Source organism: Chlamydotis macqueenii, chromosome 1 (genome assembly GCF_036417535.1).
Source record: "Chlamydotis macqueenii isolate bChlMac1 chromosome 1, bChlMac1.mat, whole genome shotgun sequence".
Taxonomy (NCBI): domain Eukaryota; kingdom Metazoa; phylum Chordata; class Aves; order Otidiformes; family Otididae; genus Chlamydotis; species Chlamydotis macqueenii.
The window spans coordinates 81,358,686-81,380,951 of record NC_141556.1 but is presented as its reverse complement, the minus strand read 5'-3'; the positions used below and the strand labels follow the sequence as shown (position 1 = coordinate 81,380,951).

Here is a 22,266-nt window from a genome sequence, read left to right as displayed (position 1 = left end):
TAGTGGTCGCATTAATCAATTTATTTATGATACAAGCTATTTTAATAGTTGACCTATTTTCACTTTCCTAACAGCTTATCCTTCACAAAACCAACTTCAGATATAAACAAGCTCAAACATCCTTATGGATTGCGCGTTCCCTGGACATCCGTTTAAACGACTTTGCCAATAAGGCCCATATTGCTAAAACTTCTCCCCGCACAGCATAATGGAAGAGAGCTCATCCAATACTAATCTTAACTAGCAGTAGAGTGAAACTTCTGAAGTTTAATCCTATGACTAAACCCATGAAAGCATGGAACAGAAAAGGTCAAACACATTTCTTCTTCCTTCTCAGGACAAAATTACTGATTAGATTCAAGCTTAGTAAGCATACTGAAATAAATGAAATTGATCTCAAGCTGCTACTGCCACATGAAAGAGGTTTTTAATTTTTTTTCTGTTTTTATTTTTACAAAAAGCTTCAAATGGGAGAAGTGTGTTAATTTTTTCTCCTCCTACTGAAAGCAAATCAAACTCGTTTAAGTAGCATTTTACTGTTTATACACAAGCATTAAACTATAAGTATATAACATTAACAGAATATCTGAAATCAAGTTTCAGAACACTACAACATTTCACAACAAGACCAGCGCCCTGGCTATAAAACATGCTTCATGGAATACCAATATATTTTCAGGCTGTTGTATAATATGAGTTGAGAGTAAAAGTTAATGACCTTTGTGTGCATGTAAACTGCACAATGAAGTTCATCTGTAAACATAAAATAGCATCTGTTATTGATACTGAAATGCTTTCAATGAATCAAACTCAGATCACAATTTGAATTTCACAGACTGCATTTATGTCCCATCTTTAAGTTACTATAATAAGAAATACTGTAAATTTCAATCAATGTATTTGTTTCTGCTTTTCTGCTGTTTGGTTTATGATGAACTTAAAATTGTATAAATATACATGAAGAAATACATTATAGTAACAAATTGTTTGAAAAAAGAAGTGACAAATCTGAACGCATAACTGATTCTGTTTTCTTGTGCATTTTGAGACAAGTTTCAGGATTAATAAACTTCACCAATTTCTCATCACTTAAAGTGAAACCCATTAGCCCGTGGTAACTCACCCTCTTCTGCTCTTCAACATATTCCATCAGTTCCTCTCTTGTCCTTTTCACTGCTTCTTCAATTGCCTTTTCACTTCGTTTTTGCTCCTCCATTAATGCTTCCTTGATAATTTCCTTTTTAAAAGGAAAACAAGTAAGTGTAAACATCAAAAGTATTTCACAAGTGTAATACAGATTGTCTCTTTCCCCTCTACTAAAGTTTTATCATGACCACACTCCTTTCTCAATGATAGTTATCCTAAATGTATGCAATATCTTTACAAAAATTTATAAATTCATTACTTTGATCGCTTTCAAGTTGTGTTAATCAGTACATAATGTCCCCCTGACAGCAGAAGAAAAGGAAACAATATGGGTATTCCAACAGAAAGAGAGGTATTAGTTGCTATTAATAAAATAGAATAGTTACAGTTGGAAGGGACCTACAACGGTCATCTAGTCCAAATGCAGCAGCACTTCAGGGCTGACCAAAAGTTAAGGCAAATTATTAAGGGCAGTGTTCAAATGCCTCTTAAACACCAACAGGCAAGGGGCATCAACCAGCTCTCTAGGAAGGCTGTTCCAGTGTTTGACCACCCTCTCGGTAAAGAAATGCTTCCTAATGTCCAGTCTGAACCTCCCTTGATGCAGCATTGAACCATTCCCATGCATCCTGTCACCAGGGAGAAGAGATCAGACTCTCCCTCTCCATTTCCCTTCCTGAGGAAACTGTAGAGAGCAATGAGGTCACTCCTTAGCCTCCTTTTCTCCATATTGCATAGCTGTTCAGAACTTACAATAAGGGCTGTTCTAACATCACAACAACCAGAGTCCTAATGACAATAAATTTGTTTTCAAACCCTGGGAAATGCCAGAGTCATTCTGTATACAGCAGTGAAAAAAAAAGGGGACACCCACTCACCCCACAAATTCACATTATATCAAATCTGATTCAGTACTAGAAATGCATCACCACAGAGAAAATCAAGAAGCCCTTCTAAAAACACCTCTATCACCTCCAGTATAACTTCTCTGTGTAAGTTATCAGCTCAGGAATTACCTTCCTGAATCAAAGCCTCTGTCCTAAATCTTAAGTCCCAGCATCCTAAAGTCACTCATGACATAAGTAATAACATTATTTAGCCAAGTGTTTTATTGCCAAAATTAAGGAAAAAAAAGATTCCTGAAAATGAACCATACAAAAATGGAACATTTTCAGAAAATTACAAAACATCCAGTAAAAATAACAACAGAGTGTTCAATGACTTGGAGGGGAGAACAAGAGGGACAATAAGAGTGTCTTAGCAATCAGTTAGTGGCTTTTGCAATTCCTATGCTTTTGTGCTATATATTCAAAAGTGAAACTAGGAGAAACGCTAGTGGTACACCTGCAGAATGAAGGAGGGACTTGTGGAACACACTTCTATTAACAGTATCACCAAGCTTCCTTAGTGCATTCACATTTAGCATAAACAGTAAGCTGTAATTAGAATTTCATAGGATGAAATTTATTTTTCTTTTTAAATAATAAAATACAACATATTTGTATTCTTTATAGCTATTCAGATATATGACTTCTTTAGAATATAAATAAGTTTGGGTGGATTTTTTTGTTTTTGTTTTTGGTTTTTTTTTTTGCAAGAAGCTCCACAGCCCTTCAAAAATACATTAAAAATGGAGAAGAAAACCTGGTAACTGTTGCAATTCTCAGAAATTTTAAATAATATTGTTATATTATTTTGCTGTAGACCAAAATTCACTTCCCTTATTACTGCACTACAGGCATCCACCAGAGAGAGCTGAACTGAGGATCCAGTGCACAATAAAATAAATGGGTGAGCAAAACAGATAGTTACTGAGATTGTGTTACAGATGCTCTGAGGAAGGGTTTGGAGGGTAGCACATGGAAAAGAAGAACCTCAATTTTCCTCCAAGTGCAGACTTCCACAAAACGCAAGGCAACGCAGCCATAGAAAAAAAATGGAAATTAAAAAAAAAAATGAAATTGCAAAAACAATGGTTCAAAAGGAACACACCAAGACTTCTAGTGTACTTATTCACATAGATGATTTTTTTAAAATCAAAACTTTTTGAAAATGAAAAGTAAGTATACATGGACAATCTTCTTTAATAATGTTTGCTGATTAAACCTAACACTGTGTTACTGGCAGGTGCCCGTAGGTTTGCTTCACTGCAGAGTAATACAGATCTTTTATGACACATATTTGTATTTTGTAACTTGAATTTCTGGGAGTGGGGAAGGTTGATCTATTCTTTGGTGTCTCCCCCCGCCCCCTCCCCCTTGCTTTTCTCCACCCCCTCCTCCCGCCTAATCTCTACTGGCCAAGGACGAAAGAACTAAACTAAGTTCTAACTGTATCTTTTGCTATATGCTAACATATTAGATAGGATCCATCATCCACAGAATCACAGAATCATTTAGGTTAGACAAGACCCGATGAAAGGAAACAGCCTCAAGTTGCTCCAGGGGAGGTTTAAATTGGATATTAGGACAAAAATTTTCACTGAAAGGGTTACCAAACACTGGAACAGGTTGCCCAGGGAAGTGGTCAATTTACCATCCCTGGAGGTATTTAAAAGATGTGTAGACATGGCGCTTAGGAACATGGTTTAGTGGTGGACTTGGTAGCATTAGGTTTATGGTTGGACTCTATGATCTTAAGGGTCTTTTCCAACCTAAATGATTCTGTGATTCACCTACCACATTCTAGTTAACCAAAAGAAGCACTGATGTATCTTCCAAATATATAAACATTTATTACTTCATAATACATAATTAATATAATGTACATAAAAAACCCAAACTGAAATCTTACTATTTCAGATACATGTTAACAATACTTATCACCTGAAAATTATCTCAACAGTCACAGTTTGCCATGACAATGGTATTCAACAGATGGATCATGTAGCCATCGGATGGGAAAATCTTCTATGATTGTAAACAAAGACTGGCACTTTATCGGGTTTCATCTCAACATTTGTATTTACCATACTGCTGGTAATACTCCAGAACACTTCATATTTTTGGTGATTAAACCTCACCAACCATACTTTAGGATAAATAATACGGTTCTCCTTCTCTGTGATTTGAATGTCTGTTTCTCAACTGAGTTTAAACATTATCCTGCTCACTTAATTCAGGAGAAGTTATACAGTACAAGAAAACACATAGCTTTCTTCTCAGGCTTATGTCTTAAAAAACAGACACTACAACCACCAACAACACTACTGAACTGGTTGATTAAGTCTGCACTGCCAATAACTCACAGCTCACAATGGGCAAACATAGACCTCTGTCTAACAATGACAGATCACTCAAGACTATCAAAACACAGCTTTGCTGTGTTATCAATGAACTGGGAAGAAAATACTTTTATCATTTCCATCCAGTTTTCAGAAGGCTTCAAAGAGCAAACAGCACACAGTCCCGTAGCCAACTCAGTCATGTATTTTTGCTCTGTCCTTCGAATTAATCAGTGATATTATTTTCTCCTTCTGTGGAAAGAATCTTCACTCCTTCTATATAAGCTTTCATGAAGTGCTCTCCTCTAAGTTCTCAAAGTCACTATCTGTCATCACTCTATTTCTGTCAATCATTACAGTATATTATTAACTGATACAAAGATTATTTAAATTCTGATATTACCTATTACTACTGTTTAACAAAGTCTTAGCTGCATGTACATCCTGTCAGCATATGTGCTTACTTTTCCTTCATCTCTTTCTTTGCTCTTTCCTGTTATGCTATATCTACTTTTAGATTTTATCCTAATTTAGATTTTGGTTGCAAATGTAAAAATTGGCCCTTATTTAATCTTTAGCTAAAAAGGGTACAGTACTATTTGAGGATTTTAGTGGTTTTTTTAATAGGTTCAAGAAAACGGGAAAGTCCAGTTTCCCATAAGAATCTAAGGAAGAGCACTCCACAAACTGCACTTGAGGTGTGACTCTTCCCCCCATCCCCTCGTTTTTCTTTTCTTTTTTTTTTTTTTTTTTTTTTAAATATCTGGTCAGAGGCTGGAGCACTACAGTATAGTCACAAGGTTAGCTTCTTTACTGGACTTTATATACATGTGCTTGACACCAGTTAGAATATTAGAATATTTAACAAAATATAAAATAAAGTTATTCAAGTACTCAATTGACACATTGTATTCAACCATATGTTAGGAATCACAACCACATTATCACAATATACATATCTGCAGGAAGACAGAAAGCAAAACCAGTGTACTGTATATAGCAGAAAACTGTCAGTATTAAAAAAAAAAAAAAAAAAGGGCAAGCCACAAGATGGCTTGCAATTATATAGGAAAATTCTTTTGTTTCCACACAAGGATCAGGTGGCAGTACTAAATTTTATCTAGGAAATACAACCAGATTGCAATGTTAGTGGTTTTTCAGAAAATAGTAACCCTCAAATTATAATGTCTGTGGTTATAAACTACTACAAACTACTTCTGAAGTCAGACATGGTTAAAGTCTGCATGCATTGGCCTACTCCTTTTCCAGACTTTGCAAGCATATTAAAAATAAACCGATCTCATGGTAGGGATCTCTTTCCACTCAGTGCTACTAAGTTGTGTGCTTCCTCACACACTTGAGATTATATAACTTTTTTTTTTTAAATGAAAAGTGCTTTTCTGTGCCCTTATGGAATCACCATGGGCTCCATAAACACTGGACTTGCTAATACTTCTTATATGAATCCACAAGATATTGAACATGAACAGCAATTTTACATAGTCCAAGCCTGCTGCTGAAAAAATATATTTTTTTTTCTTCCAAAAACTCTCCCACCCAATCAAAATCCTACAAAATCTAACAAAATTATTCCTGGAATTGCAATACCAAATATGCCATTTTGCTGAGTACTTCAGAAACACAGCATGTGGAGTATTTAAAACTCTGCTTCCCCCATAGGATTCTGCAACCTATGTATAAGATGAAACAAATAACAAACAGACAAAGAAAGACCGATAAACTGATACTATTTTGTATTCCCTTAGCTGGCAACGCACTCAATGCTTTGTATATCACAGATGAGAAGAATTCTGGACTTATTTAAGGAAATTAAATTAATATTACATGTCACGTAGAAATCCTCCAAAACTGTACAAAAGCATCATAAAAGAAGGGAAAGTGATGAACATTTTAGAGGTAAAAGTTGATCTTCTAGTAACAAATACTATAAATAGAGTGAATAATGATGAAAAAGGGACAAAAGCAAACTCTGGAGCAGAGACAAAAGGCAGTTTATAGCCTACTTAACAAAGACAGATGTCTGGAAAGCCCAAAGTAAACGTCTGGAAAGTGATCATTATGGCAGTATTCTGAAAGGACAAACTATACTTTTTTAAGATAGAAAAAAAAGATGCATTAATAAAACTACAGGAAAAGTGGGAGGTTGGATGAAAATTGTACCTATGATATCTCATCTCTTATAGATATAATGCCTAAATGACAAGTAACATGTAAACAGTTATATTTTACAAACAGTACAATGATTTCATAATAAAGTTGTAGGAAATATCTTAACATCATGTAGCACATCACCTGAAGTGGCAGAAGAAGAAACAGATTTTTGCACCATCATTATGAGAATAGCAGTTGAATGCATGTTTACATATAAGAAGCTTAGGAGAAAGTGTATGTATGAAAGAGATTAACAGACAGGATATCAAAGATTACAGGATATCAAAGGAGAAAGTTCTGCAAGGACAATCCTGAAGACTACTGTGTACAACAAATGAAGAAAATAGATTCACAATATGAAATTCATTCACAGATTTTAAAATCAGGGAAAGGGCATGCACTTGCACTCAGTGTTCTCTGTTTTTTTAAGGTAAGGAAACTGTGGTGTCAATAAACAAAATCGCACAGTTTTGACACCTAAAAAAGACAAGTCAGGGAATCTATCTGCAAAAGCAGTCTTACTGGACAATAAAAAGATAAGACAAATGTATAAGTCACATATATTTTCTTTTTTCCTCATACTATCCTCCAAAGAATTCATTATACACCTACTGATTTGGCACACAAGAAAAAAAGAAGTGTTTTTTACAGATTGTAGGACTAAGAAAGGGCCATTCTACAGCTAATAAATCTGACTGAAAGCTACAATGGGAAACAACTTTTTAGATAATTGGTTCTTATTTATTAGTTCTTGCAACCTTCTCAAATATAGGGCAATGAGGAAAATTACTTAGACAAATAATATTTTTCAACAAAAATTTAACAGTTAAGTTAAGCAATAGCAGAAAAGAAAGAAAAGCTAGTTCTTTAAGTATACAGCCAACGCCTTCATGTTTTCACTTATATATCTTTTGTTCACTTACATATAACTGGGTGTGGAAATCCTTAAGACATTCGATACAAAACGATTCAGCTTGCCAAAACCATTAACAGAAGCACTCCCTCAAGCAAATGAGCAAGAACACAAAAAAAAAGATTTAATAATGTAGCAGGTAAGTAGCCCTTCATTTTTTTAGGATCAAGTAACTTGTGTACTAGACATTTTGCTTTTACCTTCCAAGCAATGGCATATACTGGTACTCATAAATTAAGGGAAAAACATTAAACACACTGTGAAGTCCATACAGTACAGAAGAATCAATTTTTTTAACTATTTAGATGTTTGTCAGTAAAACTGTATTAATATATTCCAAGATAACAAGTTACAAATTTATTGTTCTGCAAAGAACACCACCACATGAACCCTCGGGAGCGTAAACATACTCAATTTTCTTGAATGCTTAGAGATTTACTCAACAAAGACTACTGGGAAGTTCACCTTTTTTTTTTTCATAAGCCTTTTAGTTAACTTTTCCTGCAAAAATATTTTGTCTTTGTGTATCTCAGTATATCTCAGTTGTGGCTTGGCTGAATGAAACACTGCAGCCTCAGTTTTCCTGAAATACTTTCCCATTGGTAAGATCATTTTGCCTTAGTGCTTTTGCTTATGTCCAAGAGGAAGCAGAGTTTATGTTATTTTTTAAAATAAATTAAAGTTGTGATTTTTTTTTTTAAATTATTTGCAGCCTTCAGAACACTTGAGTCTAATGTATCTGGTGTGTGGATTATGGCAATGATGAACTCAGGCACTTTCTCCCTTGAGAATATAGGGTAAACTACAGTAGGTAAACACAGTATTTTAAATTTAAGCCTTCAGGAAATTACAAAGGTGATTCTTTGCTTTGAGTGCTTTAGGAGAGTTATTTATTTCAAGCTATGATATGGACGTAAATTTCCAGGGCTTACCCTGCAGCTGCTAGCTTTCATTTTACTTTCAATGAATTTTTTTTTTAAAACAAAAATTGTGATGCATGAATTCTCTTTAGCTTGTTTTGCTACTTCTCCTCCTCCCTGATTTAATCTCATTTATGTAACTGAGTATTTAGCTTTGATAATGACAACTACCATGCAGACAGCTCTGTGCATGATAGAATTATAGCTACAGTAGCTAGGGTGGAAACGGAGACAGGTAGCCTGGGAGGTCTACAAGGAGCGGTCCGAGTGGCCAGGGATCAGGTGAGGAAGGCCAAAGCCCTGACAGAACTGAATCTGGCCAGGGATATAAAATGCAACCAGAAGAGCTTTTATAGGTACGTAGGGGACAAAAGAAAGTCCAGGGAAAATGTAGGCCCCCTCCGGAAGGGAACTGGTGTCCTGGTTATCCAGGACATGGAGAAGGCTGAGGTTCTCAATGACTTTTTTGCCTCAGTCTTCACTGATAAGAGCTCTTGTCCCACCACCCAAGCTGTAGAAGGTGCAAGCAGGGACTGCGAGGATGAAGAGCCGCCCATTGTACTCGAAGAGCAGGTTCGGGATCATCTGAGGAACCTAAAGGTGCACAAGTCCATGGGACCTGATGAGATCCATCCGCGGGTCCTGAGGGAACTGGCGGATGAAGTTGCCAAGCCACTGGCCATCATATTTGAGAAATCGTGGCGGTCTGGTGAGGTCCCTCATGACTGAAAGAGAGGGAACATAACCCCAATTTTTAAAAAGGGGAATAAGGAAGACCCAGGTAACTACAGGCCGGTCAGCCTCACCTCTGTGCCTGGCAAGGTCATGGAGCAGATTCTCCTGGAAACCATGCTAAGGCACATGGAGAGCAAGGAGGTGGTTGGTGACGGCCAACATGGCTTCACCAAGGGCAGATCATGCTTGACCAATTTGGTGGCCTTCTGTGATGGGGTGACAGCATCGGTGGACAAGGGACGAGCAACGGATATCATCTACCTGGACTTGTGCAAAGCTTTTGACACTGTCCCACACGACATCCTTCTCTCTAAACTAGAGAGACATGGGTTTGATGGACGGACCACTCGGTGGATAAGGAGTTGGCTGGATGGCCGCACTCAGAGAGTGGTGGTCAACGGCTCAATGTCCATGTGGAGACCGGTCACGAGTGGCGTCCCTCAGGGGTTCGTGCTGGGCCCGGCCCTGTTCAACATCTTTGTCGGCAACATGGACAGTGGGATAGAGTGCACCCTCAGCAAGTTTGCTGACGACACCAAGCTGTGTGGTGCCATCGACACACTGGAAGGGAGGGATGCCATCCAGAGGGACCTTGACAGGCTGGAGAGGTGGGCCCGTGCCAACCTCATGAAGTTCAACCAGGCCAAGTGCAAGGTCCTGCACCTGGGTCGGAGCAATCCCAGGCACAAATACAGGCTGGGCGGGGAATGGATTGAGAGCAGCCCTGAGGAGAAGGACTTGGGAGTGATGGTGAATTAGAAGCACAACACGAGCTGTCAATGTGTGCTTGTGGCCCAGAAAGCCAACCGCATCCAGGCTGGCAGGGGTTACAGCACCAGTGGATAAGGGAAGAGCAACTGACATCATCTACCTGGACTTGTACAAAGCACCTGACACTGTCCCACACAACATCCTTGTCTCTAAACTGCAGAGACATGGATTTGACAGATGTACCACTCAGTAGATAAGGAATTGGTTGGATGGCAGCACTCAAAGAGTTGCACTCAATGACTCAGTGTCCACTTGGAGATCAGTGACGAGTGGCATTCCTCAGGTGGCAGTACTGGGACCAGCACTGTTCAATATCTTTGTCGGTGACATGGACAGTGGGATAGAGTGCACACTCAAAGTTCGCCAACACCACCAAGTCGTGTGGTGCTGTCGACATGCTAGAGGGGAAAGATGTCATGCAGAGGGACCTTGACAGGCTGGAGAGGTGGGCCTGTGCCAACCTCATGAAGTTCAAGACGGCCAAGTGCAAGGTCCCGCACGTGGGTCGGGGCAATCCCAAACACAGATACTGGCTGGGCGGAGAATGGATTGAGAGCAGCCCTGAGGAGGAGGACTCGGGTGTGCTGGTGGATGAGAAGCTCAATGTGAGCAGGCAATGCGCCCTTGCGGCCCAGAAGGCCAACCGCATCCTGGGCTGCATCAAGAGGAGCGTGGCCAGCAGGTCGAGGGAGGTGATTCTCCCCCTCTACTCTGCCCTGGTGAGACCCCACCTGGAGTACTGTGTCCAGTTCTGGAGCCCCCAACACAAGAAGGACATGGACCAGTTGGAGAAGGTCCAGAGGAGGGCCACAAAGATGATAAGAGGGCTGGAGCACCTCTCTTATGAGGACAAGCTGAAAGAGTTGGGGCTGTTCAGCCTGGAGAAGAGAAGGCTCTGGGGAGACCTGATAGCGGTCTTCCAGTACCTCAAGGGGGCCTACAAGAAAGATGGGGAAAGGCTGTTCAGTAGGGCCTGTTGTGATAGGACAACGGGTAATGGTTTTAAAATAGAGCGGGGTAGATTTAGATTAGGTATTGGGAAAAAAATTTTTACAATGAGGGTTGCAGAACACTGGAACAGGTTGCCCACAGAGGTCGTGGAAGCCCCATCCCTGGAAACATTCAAGGCCAGGTTGGATGAGGCTCTGGGCAACCTGATCTAGTTGGGGATGTCCCTGCTCCTTGCAGGGGGGTTGGACTAGATGACCTTTGAAGGTCCCTTCCAACCCTAACCATTCTATGATTCTATGATACTGCTATAGCTACTCTGTATTGTCCACTAATTATAAATCCAAAATTGTATGGATCTCATCATCCTATATCCCCAAAGAATTTTTGGATTTTAGTTTTTTCAAAGAGTAAAAACAAGCTGAAAGAAGATCACAATGGAGAGCACTGTCCATTGCTTTTTTACTGAATTTTATAGTTGTACCCCAGAAACTTCACTGCATTTTTGAATTCTGGGGAAAAAGCTTCTGCTTCAGTCAAATTACCTATTACAGTTTCTCCTTATCTAGAGGGCAACCATTTCTTTACTCAAGTAAGTGTTCTAGAAAAAACATTCTAGTGGAAGAATTTCACCAACCATTTTTCTCAACACTGACAACTACCAGACATATTTAACTCTCCTTGCAGGGAAGTTGCCACTGTAAAAAATGTCATATAATGTATCAAAATAGAAAAAAAACCCAAAACAACCTGGAGACATGCCAGGCTACATCTAGCCTGCTGAATATATGAGTTCCTCAGCTATAAGGACTTCTCAATGTGCTGTAAAAGGATCATGACGTTACTGTGCGAATGAACATTATCTTTAATCAAAAGACTACTCATTTCTTTCAAGAAGGAGAGCTTATTCTCCCTAATTTAAAATGCAAGCCGACCCTCCCCCAAACTAAGAATCCTCTTCTGAACAACAAAACCAAAATATCTCTTTTATAAAAGCATTAAGCACCTGGATAACACATGTATAAAACCTGAAGGCGCTGTCAGTCTCAAACAAAAGGAAAGTCTTTTGGACGTCTAATACCTTACAGCCTCTTGAGACAGTGCTCTAGAAAAAACTTCTACCATTTCCTTGGTGATACAATATATCTCATTTATCCCTTCAGAGTTATAAGGCTTCAAAGAATAATATCTTCAATTTAAATAAAAATCTCATGTCTGTAAGTAAAGACCCCAAGTCACTGGAACAGTCAAAGCTTTCATGAAAACAAATGCAATATTCATGTTACTTTAATCCTTTAATGTCTTAAAAAAAAAAAAAAAAGAAAAGAAAAGAAAAAAGAGAAGGGGGCATGTCAAGGTTGCTCCATCAAGCTAAAACATTAACTCAGTATGTCTTAGTTCCTACTTGCACTGTAAGTTTATCTTTACTCTGCTGTTTCCTATATGATAACAAGACATTTTATATTAATCATGAGCTATTTATTAAACTGTCTCCAAGTCCCCAGATTTTTCTCTGGCAATGTTAAATTAATAAAATTAATCTTACATGGAAGTATCATCTCCTTATCTGCAGACTCAATATCTATCTGACTGAGGACAAACAATTATTAGGACAAAGTCTTGTCAAGCATGAATAGTTAACAAGTAGAAGTAATCTTCATAAACCTTCCAGACCTGCATCCACTATGGCTCTCCTTCCTGGCCACTCTGCAACAACAACAACAACAAATGTCTAAAAATACCCCTGTATCATCCCTGCACAGTAAACATTCATTTTTTAATTCTTTTAAACAAATTATTTAGAAGATGAAGGGAAATCTCACCACCTGATTCAGCAGAACTGTGATCTTCAAAGCTTTATTGTTCTTATGCTAAAATTGCCAAAGCAATCGCCAAAGTTAACTAACTTGAATGTTTTTTCCAATTGCTTTCTCATACAAAATTAAGTTCTACAAGGTATATGCACTTAAAAACTGTTGAAAAAAATAACATATTTTATTTTATAAAGAAAATTAGTGGATGGTAAATTACTCCTTTAAAACAAAGAATCAAAACTCCTAAACAAATTTTCTGGTCTAGAAGGCAAAGGAGAAGCCAACAAATTCATATCACAACACATAGATGTATTTTCCTTCATTTTCATCATATAAATGTGTTACAGAAAGTTAGTTCTCTTTCTTGAAATAACAGTACTGCTCTTTTTTTATAGGTCTGATACCAAAAGATTATTCTGCACGTTCACTTACATTCAACTACACTCAGTTTTTTCATTACTTGGTACTAAACATAACAACACTATCAGGTGACAATTTTGAAGCAGGAAGCATAAATAATTATACACCACAGTATAAAGAATTAAATGAGGCAAGTGTTACACAGCCATTGTTTTACATTTCATTGTCTAAAATGTTAGCCTGTACGTTTTACTTTTGGCCATTACAGAGCTGACTTGACAGATTATGTTGTCTAAACAATAATTCCAAGAAAGTAAATAGTGCAGTTACAGCTCTTGAAAGATAAATGTTATAGTAAAAATATATAAATAAGAGACAACTTTGAGCGGAAGGCTCTACCCAAAAAAATTAATATCCACACACAAACTGCCTATAGTCCAAGTGTTTTTCATTGCTAAAGCAAAGTCACTTTTGACACGGTATAAAAGCTATCAGTTAGGACATTAGCTCTGCAGGACTTCTTTCGTTGTCAGACAGAAAAAATTAATAGTTGTCATAATAGCTTGTTATTATAGTTTTATAATAGTAATGGCCTAAAGGAGGAAGGCAAGTTCTTAGCAGAGGTAACAAGTGAAAATTTCTGCAAGAAACAAATTTCTACATGAAATTACATCTTCCCCAAAGAATTTGTACTCATCAATCAGAGGAGAAAGCGTGTAATATCAAATATGATATATATTTGTTTGAGAGAATTTTGGAAATCTCAAGAAAAATCTCCATTTTCCTTAATTGAAAATAGTTTAGGTGTTTGACAAATGAACCTAACTCAAAGGAGAAATCATCATATGTTATAACTGAATAATATAAATTATTCCTGTTACTATCAAAGCTGTCAGAGCTACTCAGTACTAAAACTGATGCCATAACACTACATCAAGAGCAAGATATTTACAGGACAATTAAACACTCTCCAATATCTCAGTGCTACTCACCGTCACAACAAGTACACCACTAGATACTCCAACACTATCAACTACTTGATCAACCAGCAGCTTGAGCTGAAAACCTGCCATTTTGAAAGGCCTGAATTTCTTCCTCAGAAAAGCACTACCATCTCAGGATATTTAAGACTTTGTCTGAAAGAATACATCCTCCAATATTAAACTTCTTCTAATTATCATTCTCTCTTGTGACAACTTCAAAGGCAATAGCAACAACAAGAAACTCTGGTAGTACACTCTATAGGGAAGGGAAACCTACCGCGAGTCACCACGTCAATGTAATCCACCACTCTCCCACCCCTGGGACATTTTACATGCTCCCCAAATCCATAAATATAGAACCCTGGCCAATCTCATGCATCCAGCTATGGCACTCCTTCACCAAAGATCTTCAGGATTCATCAAAATTCTCCACAAACTTCATTACCAAAGCCACCCTCTTATTAATCTCTTCATTAGCTATAAAATTGCTGTCTTTTTCGTTATTGTAATAAACAACTACTTATTGCTCTCCTTTCTATTAACAGATCCTCTACACCATTGGCACCACTTCTCATTCTGGATAGACTATATGATTTTTATTTAACTAAATCCTGAGCAATTGTTCTCAGCTTGAATTTAGCTTGGAAGTTAGCTGATTATCTTTTTGTTGTAAAGAAGAGTTTGAGTGCCTGAAGGCTTATCAGTATAGCAAAATTACAGTCTTGAAAGCTAACATCTTAACCACTTGATACTTTTAAATTCAGAAGTAAACAAGCTATACACAAAGTAAATTATTCTATTTACCCTAGAAATGTAAGCAACACAGTGTAATAATGAGTTAGCATACGTCGTAGTTCAGCCCCCATCGGGACCAGACTACGCAGTCTCTCTCTCACTCCCCCCACCCTCCAAGAGAACAGGGAGAGATAATATAAGAAAAACAGCTTGAGGTTTGAGATAAAGACAGGGAGAAAATCCTTAAAGTTACTGTTACGGGCAAAACAGACTAGACTTGGTGAAAACTATTCATTTATTACTACAAACAGCAGGATAATGAGACAGAGAACAAGATAACTTCCCCCCACCCCTCCCTCTTCCCAAGCTTAACATTATCTTTACTACCTTCCCCCGCCCCCGAGCGGCACAGCGGGGAAGACGGAATGGGGGTTGTGGTCAGTTCATCACGTGTTGTTTTACGCCACTGCTTCATGGTTGGGGGAAGAACTCCTCACATTCCTCCCCTGCTCCATTGTGGGGTCCCACCCTATGCCACAGTCCTTCCTGAAACCGCTCTGGCATGGGTCATCTCTTACACAGGGTGCAGTCCCTCCAGAACGGCGGTCCCAGTGGGCCCCCATGGGCCACAGCTGCCTTCAGGCATCCACCTCCCCCCAATGTGGGGTCCTTCACGGGCTCCAAGTGGATCTCTGCTCCTCCGTGGACCTCCATGGGCTGCAGGGGGACAACCTGCTCCACCATGGTCATAACCACAGGCTGCAGGGGAATCTTGGCCAGGAGCCGCATTACTCCTTCCCCTCCTTCTTCACTGACCTTGGCATCTGCAGCTGTTCCTCTCACAAGAAAAGTTCTTCACAACAGGCTGGCAGATGCCTCTCAGGATCTCTTCACATGATCCAGCTCATCTCCTCTCCACTTCTTGCAGCTGGCCCAGGCCGAATCGGGCCCAGTCGGCCGCCTGGCGAGAGGCCAGAGGGTGAGGCCTGCAAGGCCCACGAGGCCTGCGCCTCCCGTTCTGTGCCTCTGCCCCTGCTCAGCTTCTTCACATCTTCTCTTCTTTTTTTTTTTTTTTTCCTGTTTTCCCCTTCTTAAATACGTTATCGCAGAGGCGTTATCACGGAACATTCTGCTACCAATTGGCTCAGCCTTGGCCAGCAGCAGGTTTGCCCTAGGCCTGGCCGAGTCCACTGAACAAAGGGGAGCAACTTCTAGCAGTTTCCTACAGAAGCTACCACCTTAGCGCCCCCTCACCCAACAAAACCACAACAGTATAAAAAAAAATCAACTTTTTGTGCAGTTGATTAGGTATGAGGTTAATCATTCTGTTTAATGCTGGAAAAGAAAATGGGGTCTGTTTCCAAAGAGTTGATTTGTAAACTTCTGTGATATGCTATTTTACTTCAATTTTACTTCAAATTCTAAAGCCCTTTTTGTTGTTGTTGTTATTCAGGACAGAAAAAATATAGTAATATCAAGTTCCAACACCTGAATGAAACATATTGTATTTAAAATTCTTCAGACTATAACATTCAAGTATGCCACCAAGAAATCAGTGAATTTACAGGTTGTTCCTCCAAATATTTCCAGCATCAGAGACTACAAAATGCAATTTTTAGAACAGTAATTTAACTGCTATTATAACATATTTAATTTGTAATTCCTACACTTTTTAAAACCAGTGTTGGGAATGTCCCTCTCAATTTTTATTAAGTGATGTACAATTATCCTTATAGAAGCATGTCTTCAAAAAGTAACTCTTGAAACATTTCTGGTTCATTACTGCTTCAGGTTTCCAATTTTTATAACACACTCTCTATTTTGAACCTACTCTATTTTTTGTCTTAGAAAAGTACCTTTATACTAAGAGAGATAACATAATTCCAGCAAAATAAGGAATAAATATTACAACTTTTCTCTTCCATAAGTATAAAAAAATAAAAAGTCACGTAAACTGTCTTCAATACAAATGCCAGTATATGAGCTAGTCATTTTGGGCTCCTTTGGAAATCAGTGGACAAAACCAGGCGCTTAGAGAGCATGATTCATCAAATTTCAAGATACGTACCTAAAAAGGTCGCAGGAATTTTGTTCTGAATGTGCCAACTTGTCTCCATACACATAGTCTAGATGAAGATAAACTAACAAGATTGCTGTGCATTGCAAATATTAACTAGGTGCAATGATGAACGAAAGATGTCACAGAAAATCTACCAGAAGACATTCAAAAGAAAAAATAAAATACACATAGCAGGGCAACGGAAAGGTGAAATATACTAACTTGATTATGCTTTCTTTGCTCTTGCATGGCTTCACAGACAGCCTGGGCAATCTTCTCTTCATGCCTGTCACGTTCTGCTTCCCACAGTTTTCTTTCTTCTGCATGAATCTTCTCCATATTTTTCCTCTCCTCCTCTACTGCTTTCAGAACAGCCTCCTGCACAACTTCTTTTTCAGCCTTTGAAACAAATCAAGCAGAAATAAATTATCAAACATGGGTGCCTAACTCAATATATTACTTCTTCTAATGAGATATATGAGCTGACAAGATATGGGACACCATTATTTTCATTTCTGAGCTATGGGCTTAAATTTATCCTACGATGCTACCAAGCAGGTATTACCACTGGACAATGACTTCGCAGTTACAGAAAGAAAAAGAAAGTTACAAGCAACGATCTTAAATTCCCACCTACTGAAACCACAGTGCATCATAACTAGTTTGCTTAATGCCAACACAAAAAAAAACATGCAGCAGAAACTACGTAAGAGTAGGTACATCATAGGTCTCCCTACATTGCTTGATATTCCTATATATGAGGTATTTCTGCTCTTATCTATAAGTATCTGAAGTTCAGAAACAGTCTGAGTGCCTTCTGTGGCAAAGTAGCCAATACATACTTATAACTAATGCATCTTTCCTCCCAAAGCTCCTTAGTTATGCATTCTACAAAGAAGTACTGTTTAATCTTTTTGGTTTTGTTTTTTTTTCCCAATGTTTATATTCAACTATTACATTAAATCATCAGAAGATACACTGAATTTGAAGTAACAAGGACAGCCCTACACATGCTAAGTCACACAAGTATTTTTATCAACAAGTCAATCATTGCATAATATTTACAAATAAATAAGGGCAGGCTGAAGTTCAAAATAAACAATCATGGGCTGACAAATCACATCCACATCCCCTTCTGTTTTAATAAGCTTACAGATCTTTCCAATGCCCTTTGGTGGTGATTATGGAACTGGTCAAGTGAAGTTATAAATGGCAAGAAATACTGGGTTCCTCAAATACCTACACTTTATAAATAAAACTGTTTCTTGCAATACATTGGGACTTGATTTATTTATTTAGACATTTATAAAATACAATAAAAATGTAAGTTAAAAAAATCTCCTATTAAATTAAGGTATTTTATTATACGTACATTTTCCCCCAGGTATCAACCATGTAACAGAGGTATCTGGTATTAATGAATATTATTCAGAGAGATGCTCAGCTAGTGTGCATATACTACATATGAAGATATACAGGAAATGATAATATAGTGTAACTAATTGTGCTAGGTAACATACATCACTAGTTTTCCCAGATCACCACATGCAACTGAAATTTTGTCCTGGATTCTACATCAATATTAGAAGCGAAAGACCGCTTAACATTTACAAAATTGCTGTCCTAGCTCCAATGCACTTAATAATGAAATAGACTGAAGAAATATTTTAGAAAGCGAATACTCACTTTTAGTCAAATATCAACTTAAATAAAATAATTGAAAACCTGTTAAAATGTCCAAATTTTTATATGATTTATAAAATAGTTCTGTCCTTACTGAAAATGACTATATTTAAAAAATTAAATAAGATATAATGCTAATTGTCTTACTAAGATCATCATAGCTGCTACCTAGCTCTTCAAAACAAGATATACTGATGTTGTTAACTGAACGACCATGAAACCAGATATTTAGGTAACACCAACAACTAAACTGCAATATTGTGACTTCTTGTTATAAAGTAATTTAGAGGCTATCTTAGAATTAAGTTACATAGGCTATCTGTATTAAAGCATAGGATATAGCAGATACGCTCATGATTTTTAGAACTAGCTTCTTTTAAACACGGATTACAACACAGAGTTTGACAAATTTAGTTACGAAATAAGAACGAGTTGCTGAACTCAGCAGTTTTAAGTCTGACACACATGGAATCCACATTGTATGTCTACTACTTAACAAGAGATACCTGTGCAGCAGCTGCCACAGTCTCCTTACTTCTTTGTCTCTCTTCATCCAAACATTTGTCAAGCACTTCCTGTAAATGTTATGGAAGATTAAACTGTAATACACAATAGAGGAGTGGCTAAAAATCTTTTCAAACAGTCAAAGTGTTTGATTGAGAAAGCTTCCTCTTTCTGTCAATGACTGTGACAGGATCATTGTCAATGAACTCCACGATACAGATCGGGCGCTTTTTTTTTTTGGTAAATAAAAGCAATACCTTGTGTTTTTGTGATTGCTGCATCAAAGCTGCTTCTATCTTTTTGGATAACACCTCCTTCTCTGTTTCCAAAATGTCAAGAAGTCGTTGATGCTATTGGGAGAAAACATTCATATTATTGTACCCAGTGTCTGCTAGTAAAACAGAAAAAAAAGAACTCATCCAAGACACTTAGGTTTGTCAGTTGCTTAAAAAATGACTTAAAATGTAGATTCAGTTAAATGACATATACAACACTCCTTTAATTGATTTCATGTCATGAAATAAAAAATTACATGTAAGACATGTTTAGCTTCCTGATTATCTAATATTTCCTCTCAGTCTCTGAGAAGTATTAAGGAAGAAGTTGAAAAAAAATTCACTATATAAAAGCAACATATGCAAATTTTATAAAGATGGTCTAAGTAACACCATATTTAAACATTTCATTTAAATAGCTGCAGATTTTGAATTATGCTTGTACTACCTCTCAGTTAGATGTATAGAGGGCAGAAGGCAAACGTATTTTTTTCAATCATTTGTGATACTATGAACTTTGAAAGACAGGATGCTGCTTTCTTCTAATTTTCTTGTAATCCAAAACATTTTTTTCAGGGAGAAAATGAACACTGATGTGAACTAACTGGGTAGTCTACATGTAGAGGTATAAACTGCCACTGTTCTCAGTTACAACCCATTTCTGTTTTTCACTAAACAACATAAAGCATTTGAAAGATGCAGGTTTTGTCTGCAAGAGCTAAACTGTTTTCCAAAACTAAAAATTATTACTGGAAATTATTGATGTTGGGGTATTTGTCATGAGATAATTGCTAGCAAGTCAGTAATCTTTTTTACATGTTATTTAAGAGGGAATATATTATAATATTAATAAAACAGTAGAGTTTTATGTTAATAAATGTGTATACAACAAATATAAAATTTTTACATAAACACTTACGCAGGCAAATATCCATTTCACCAGCATTTCTAAGAAAATAATTTCTGTTTCATGATTTTTATTATGTTTTAATTATAAGTGTCTCTAACGGCAGCTAGAAATACATTACCGAATTGCAATACTATGTTCTGAAAAACATTTTTTCATTTGAAGAATAGAATAGAAAACTTCTAGACTGCTTTATAAAATAAAACACCTATCTGCCCTTCCAGGACAAACATGTAAAGAGGCATTTCCTTGTGAATTTACTTAAAATAGGTCTGAATGGAGCAGACATATTCTAATGGAAAACACCTGTGGAAGGAGTGGTGAAATTCACATCATGGTTATACTTAATGATGTGTAACTAACTTTTCTTGTGGACTCAGTATTTTCAGACATTAGCTTTAACTATCGGGGCACTTAATGAAATGATTTTTTTTCCAGTAACTCAAAGATGAAACAACAAATGCACTTTATTAGTTAAATGATCTCCATGACTCTTCACTTGACTGACTGTACAGACTACAAATCTGTTATTTCACTTTCATCTGAAAGAATTACACAATAGAAGACAAACATATGCAAATATTTTATCAGACATATGCCACAAATCAAAGTTTACTAATGTAAATTTAAAAACAAACTTTATTTGCTTCAGTCAATAATCAGCAAGGGACTTTCTAAGGAGAGCTTATTAGAGAAAATCACCTCTACCTTTAAAACACCTACAACAGAATGGCAGTCAACTTGTTCAGCAAGATCAGAATTTCTAGTGTAAGACTTCCAGGCATTTAATTACAGTTCGACTCTGACCATCAGATTTCTAGGTTAGATATGAAGACTGTGTATGGATACTTCATGTTGCCATAATGGGCCAGCTACCAGATGTACTTTACAATGTTCTCCATGAGTCTACAATTATCAGCCTTTAAACTTCAGAGCAGTTTTATACATTTTATTTTACATATATATATAAGACGACATTTAAGCCCATCCTGGAAGTCCTGAAACAATGCAGACATTTGCATTAATACAATACAGAACATGTACACATAGCCAATGGAGACAACTAATGTCTATTCTGCCTGCAGATAAAACAATTTCTTGATTACAGTCTTCTGCATGATCCTAACCTCACTACAAAGTAGTTTACTTTTCATGAACCTGTGGCAGACCAACAACTCTGAAAAATGAAGATATTGGGACCAAAACTTTTTTTTTTATTACACAGAAACTTGTAAAGTTCTGATCTTTAATACATCTCTGAAGTGAAAAAAAATGTATCTCCCTCACTGCAAAGAGTGCACAACTAAAGCCAGAGATCAACTCTTTGTACAAACCAAGAAAATGTTACTCCAATTGGTTGGTACAGTAATAAGGAGCTTAACAACACCTGGACTTAGCAGTTCCATGGAGATACAGCATATCAAACAAACGGAAGCGTAGACAGCAGTATAACATAAATCAGTTTGCTGCTTGTAGAAGCAGAAAGGGAAATCTTTAAAACACAATATACTGCTTTTGCTTCCACTGTAACTACAAAAAACATTGCCAAATAAATGAACAATTACCATAAAAATGAAGGCTGCTGTCTGCAGTCTGATTACTTTGATTCAGCTTAGCATCTCCTGTTTCCTTGGTAGATTAGAAAATCGCCATGGTATTACATTTTTAGTTTTATGGAATTCACAGAAATTCAGCAAGAACTGTATTAAAAATTTTATCTATGCATAAAAACACACTATTTTTTCTAAAGTTCCTATTTTTCAAGATACTAAAGGTAACTATTTCTGAGCACATTTAGAATGCTTTCAAAATAAAAGCTAATCTGCCTGGGGGTAGCGAGGCCCTACAGAGGGATCTGGACAGGCTGGAGAGCTGGGCTGAAGCCAAAGGGATGAGGTTCAACAAGACCAAATGCCAAGTCCTGCACTTCGGCCACAACAACCCCAGGCAGCGCTACAGGCTTGGGGCGGAGTGGCTGGAGGACTGTGTGGAGGAAACGGACCTGGGGGTACTGATTGATGCTCGGCTGAGCATGAGCCGACAGTGTGCCCGGGTGGCCAAGAAGGCCAACGGCATCCTGGCTTGCATCAAAAACAGTGTTACTAGCAGGAACAATTG

The 22,266-nt window shown here is 37.5% G+C and overlaps 1 protein-coding gene across 1 annotated transcript in view; it reads right to left on the bottom strand.

Moving 5' to 3' along the window:
- CCDC91 (coiled-coil domain containing 91) overlaps nt 1–22,266 on the bottom strand; it is a 126,177-nt gene that overhangs the window by 32,285 nt on the left and 71,626 nt on the right. Inside the window, exons 8-11 of the mRNA XM_086758247.1 lie at nt 19,224–19,316; nt 18,969–19,037; nt 17,002–17,178; nt 1,124–1,237 (exon numbers count right to left, since the gene is read on the bottom strand). Of these exons, the coding sequence (XP_086614373.1) occupies nt 1,124–1,237; nt 17,002–17,178; nt 18,969–19,037; nt 19,224–19,316 (453 nt within the window). The remainder of the gene's footprint in view (nt 1–1,123; nt 1,238–17,001; nt 17,179–18,968; nt 19,038–19,223; nt 19,317–22,266) is intronic.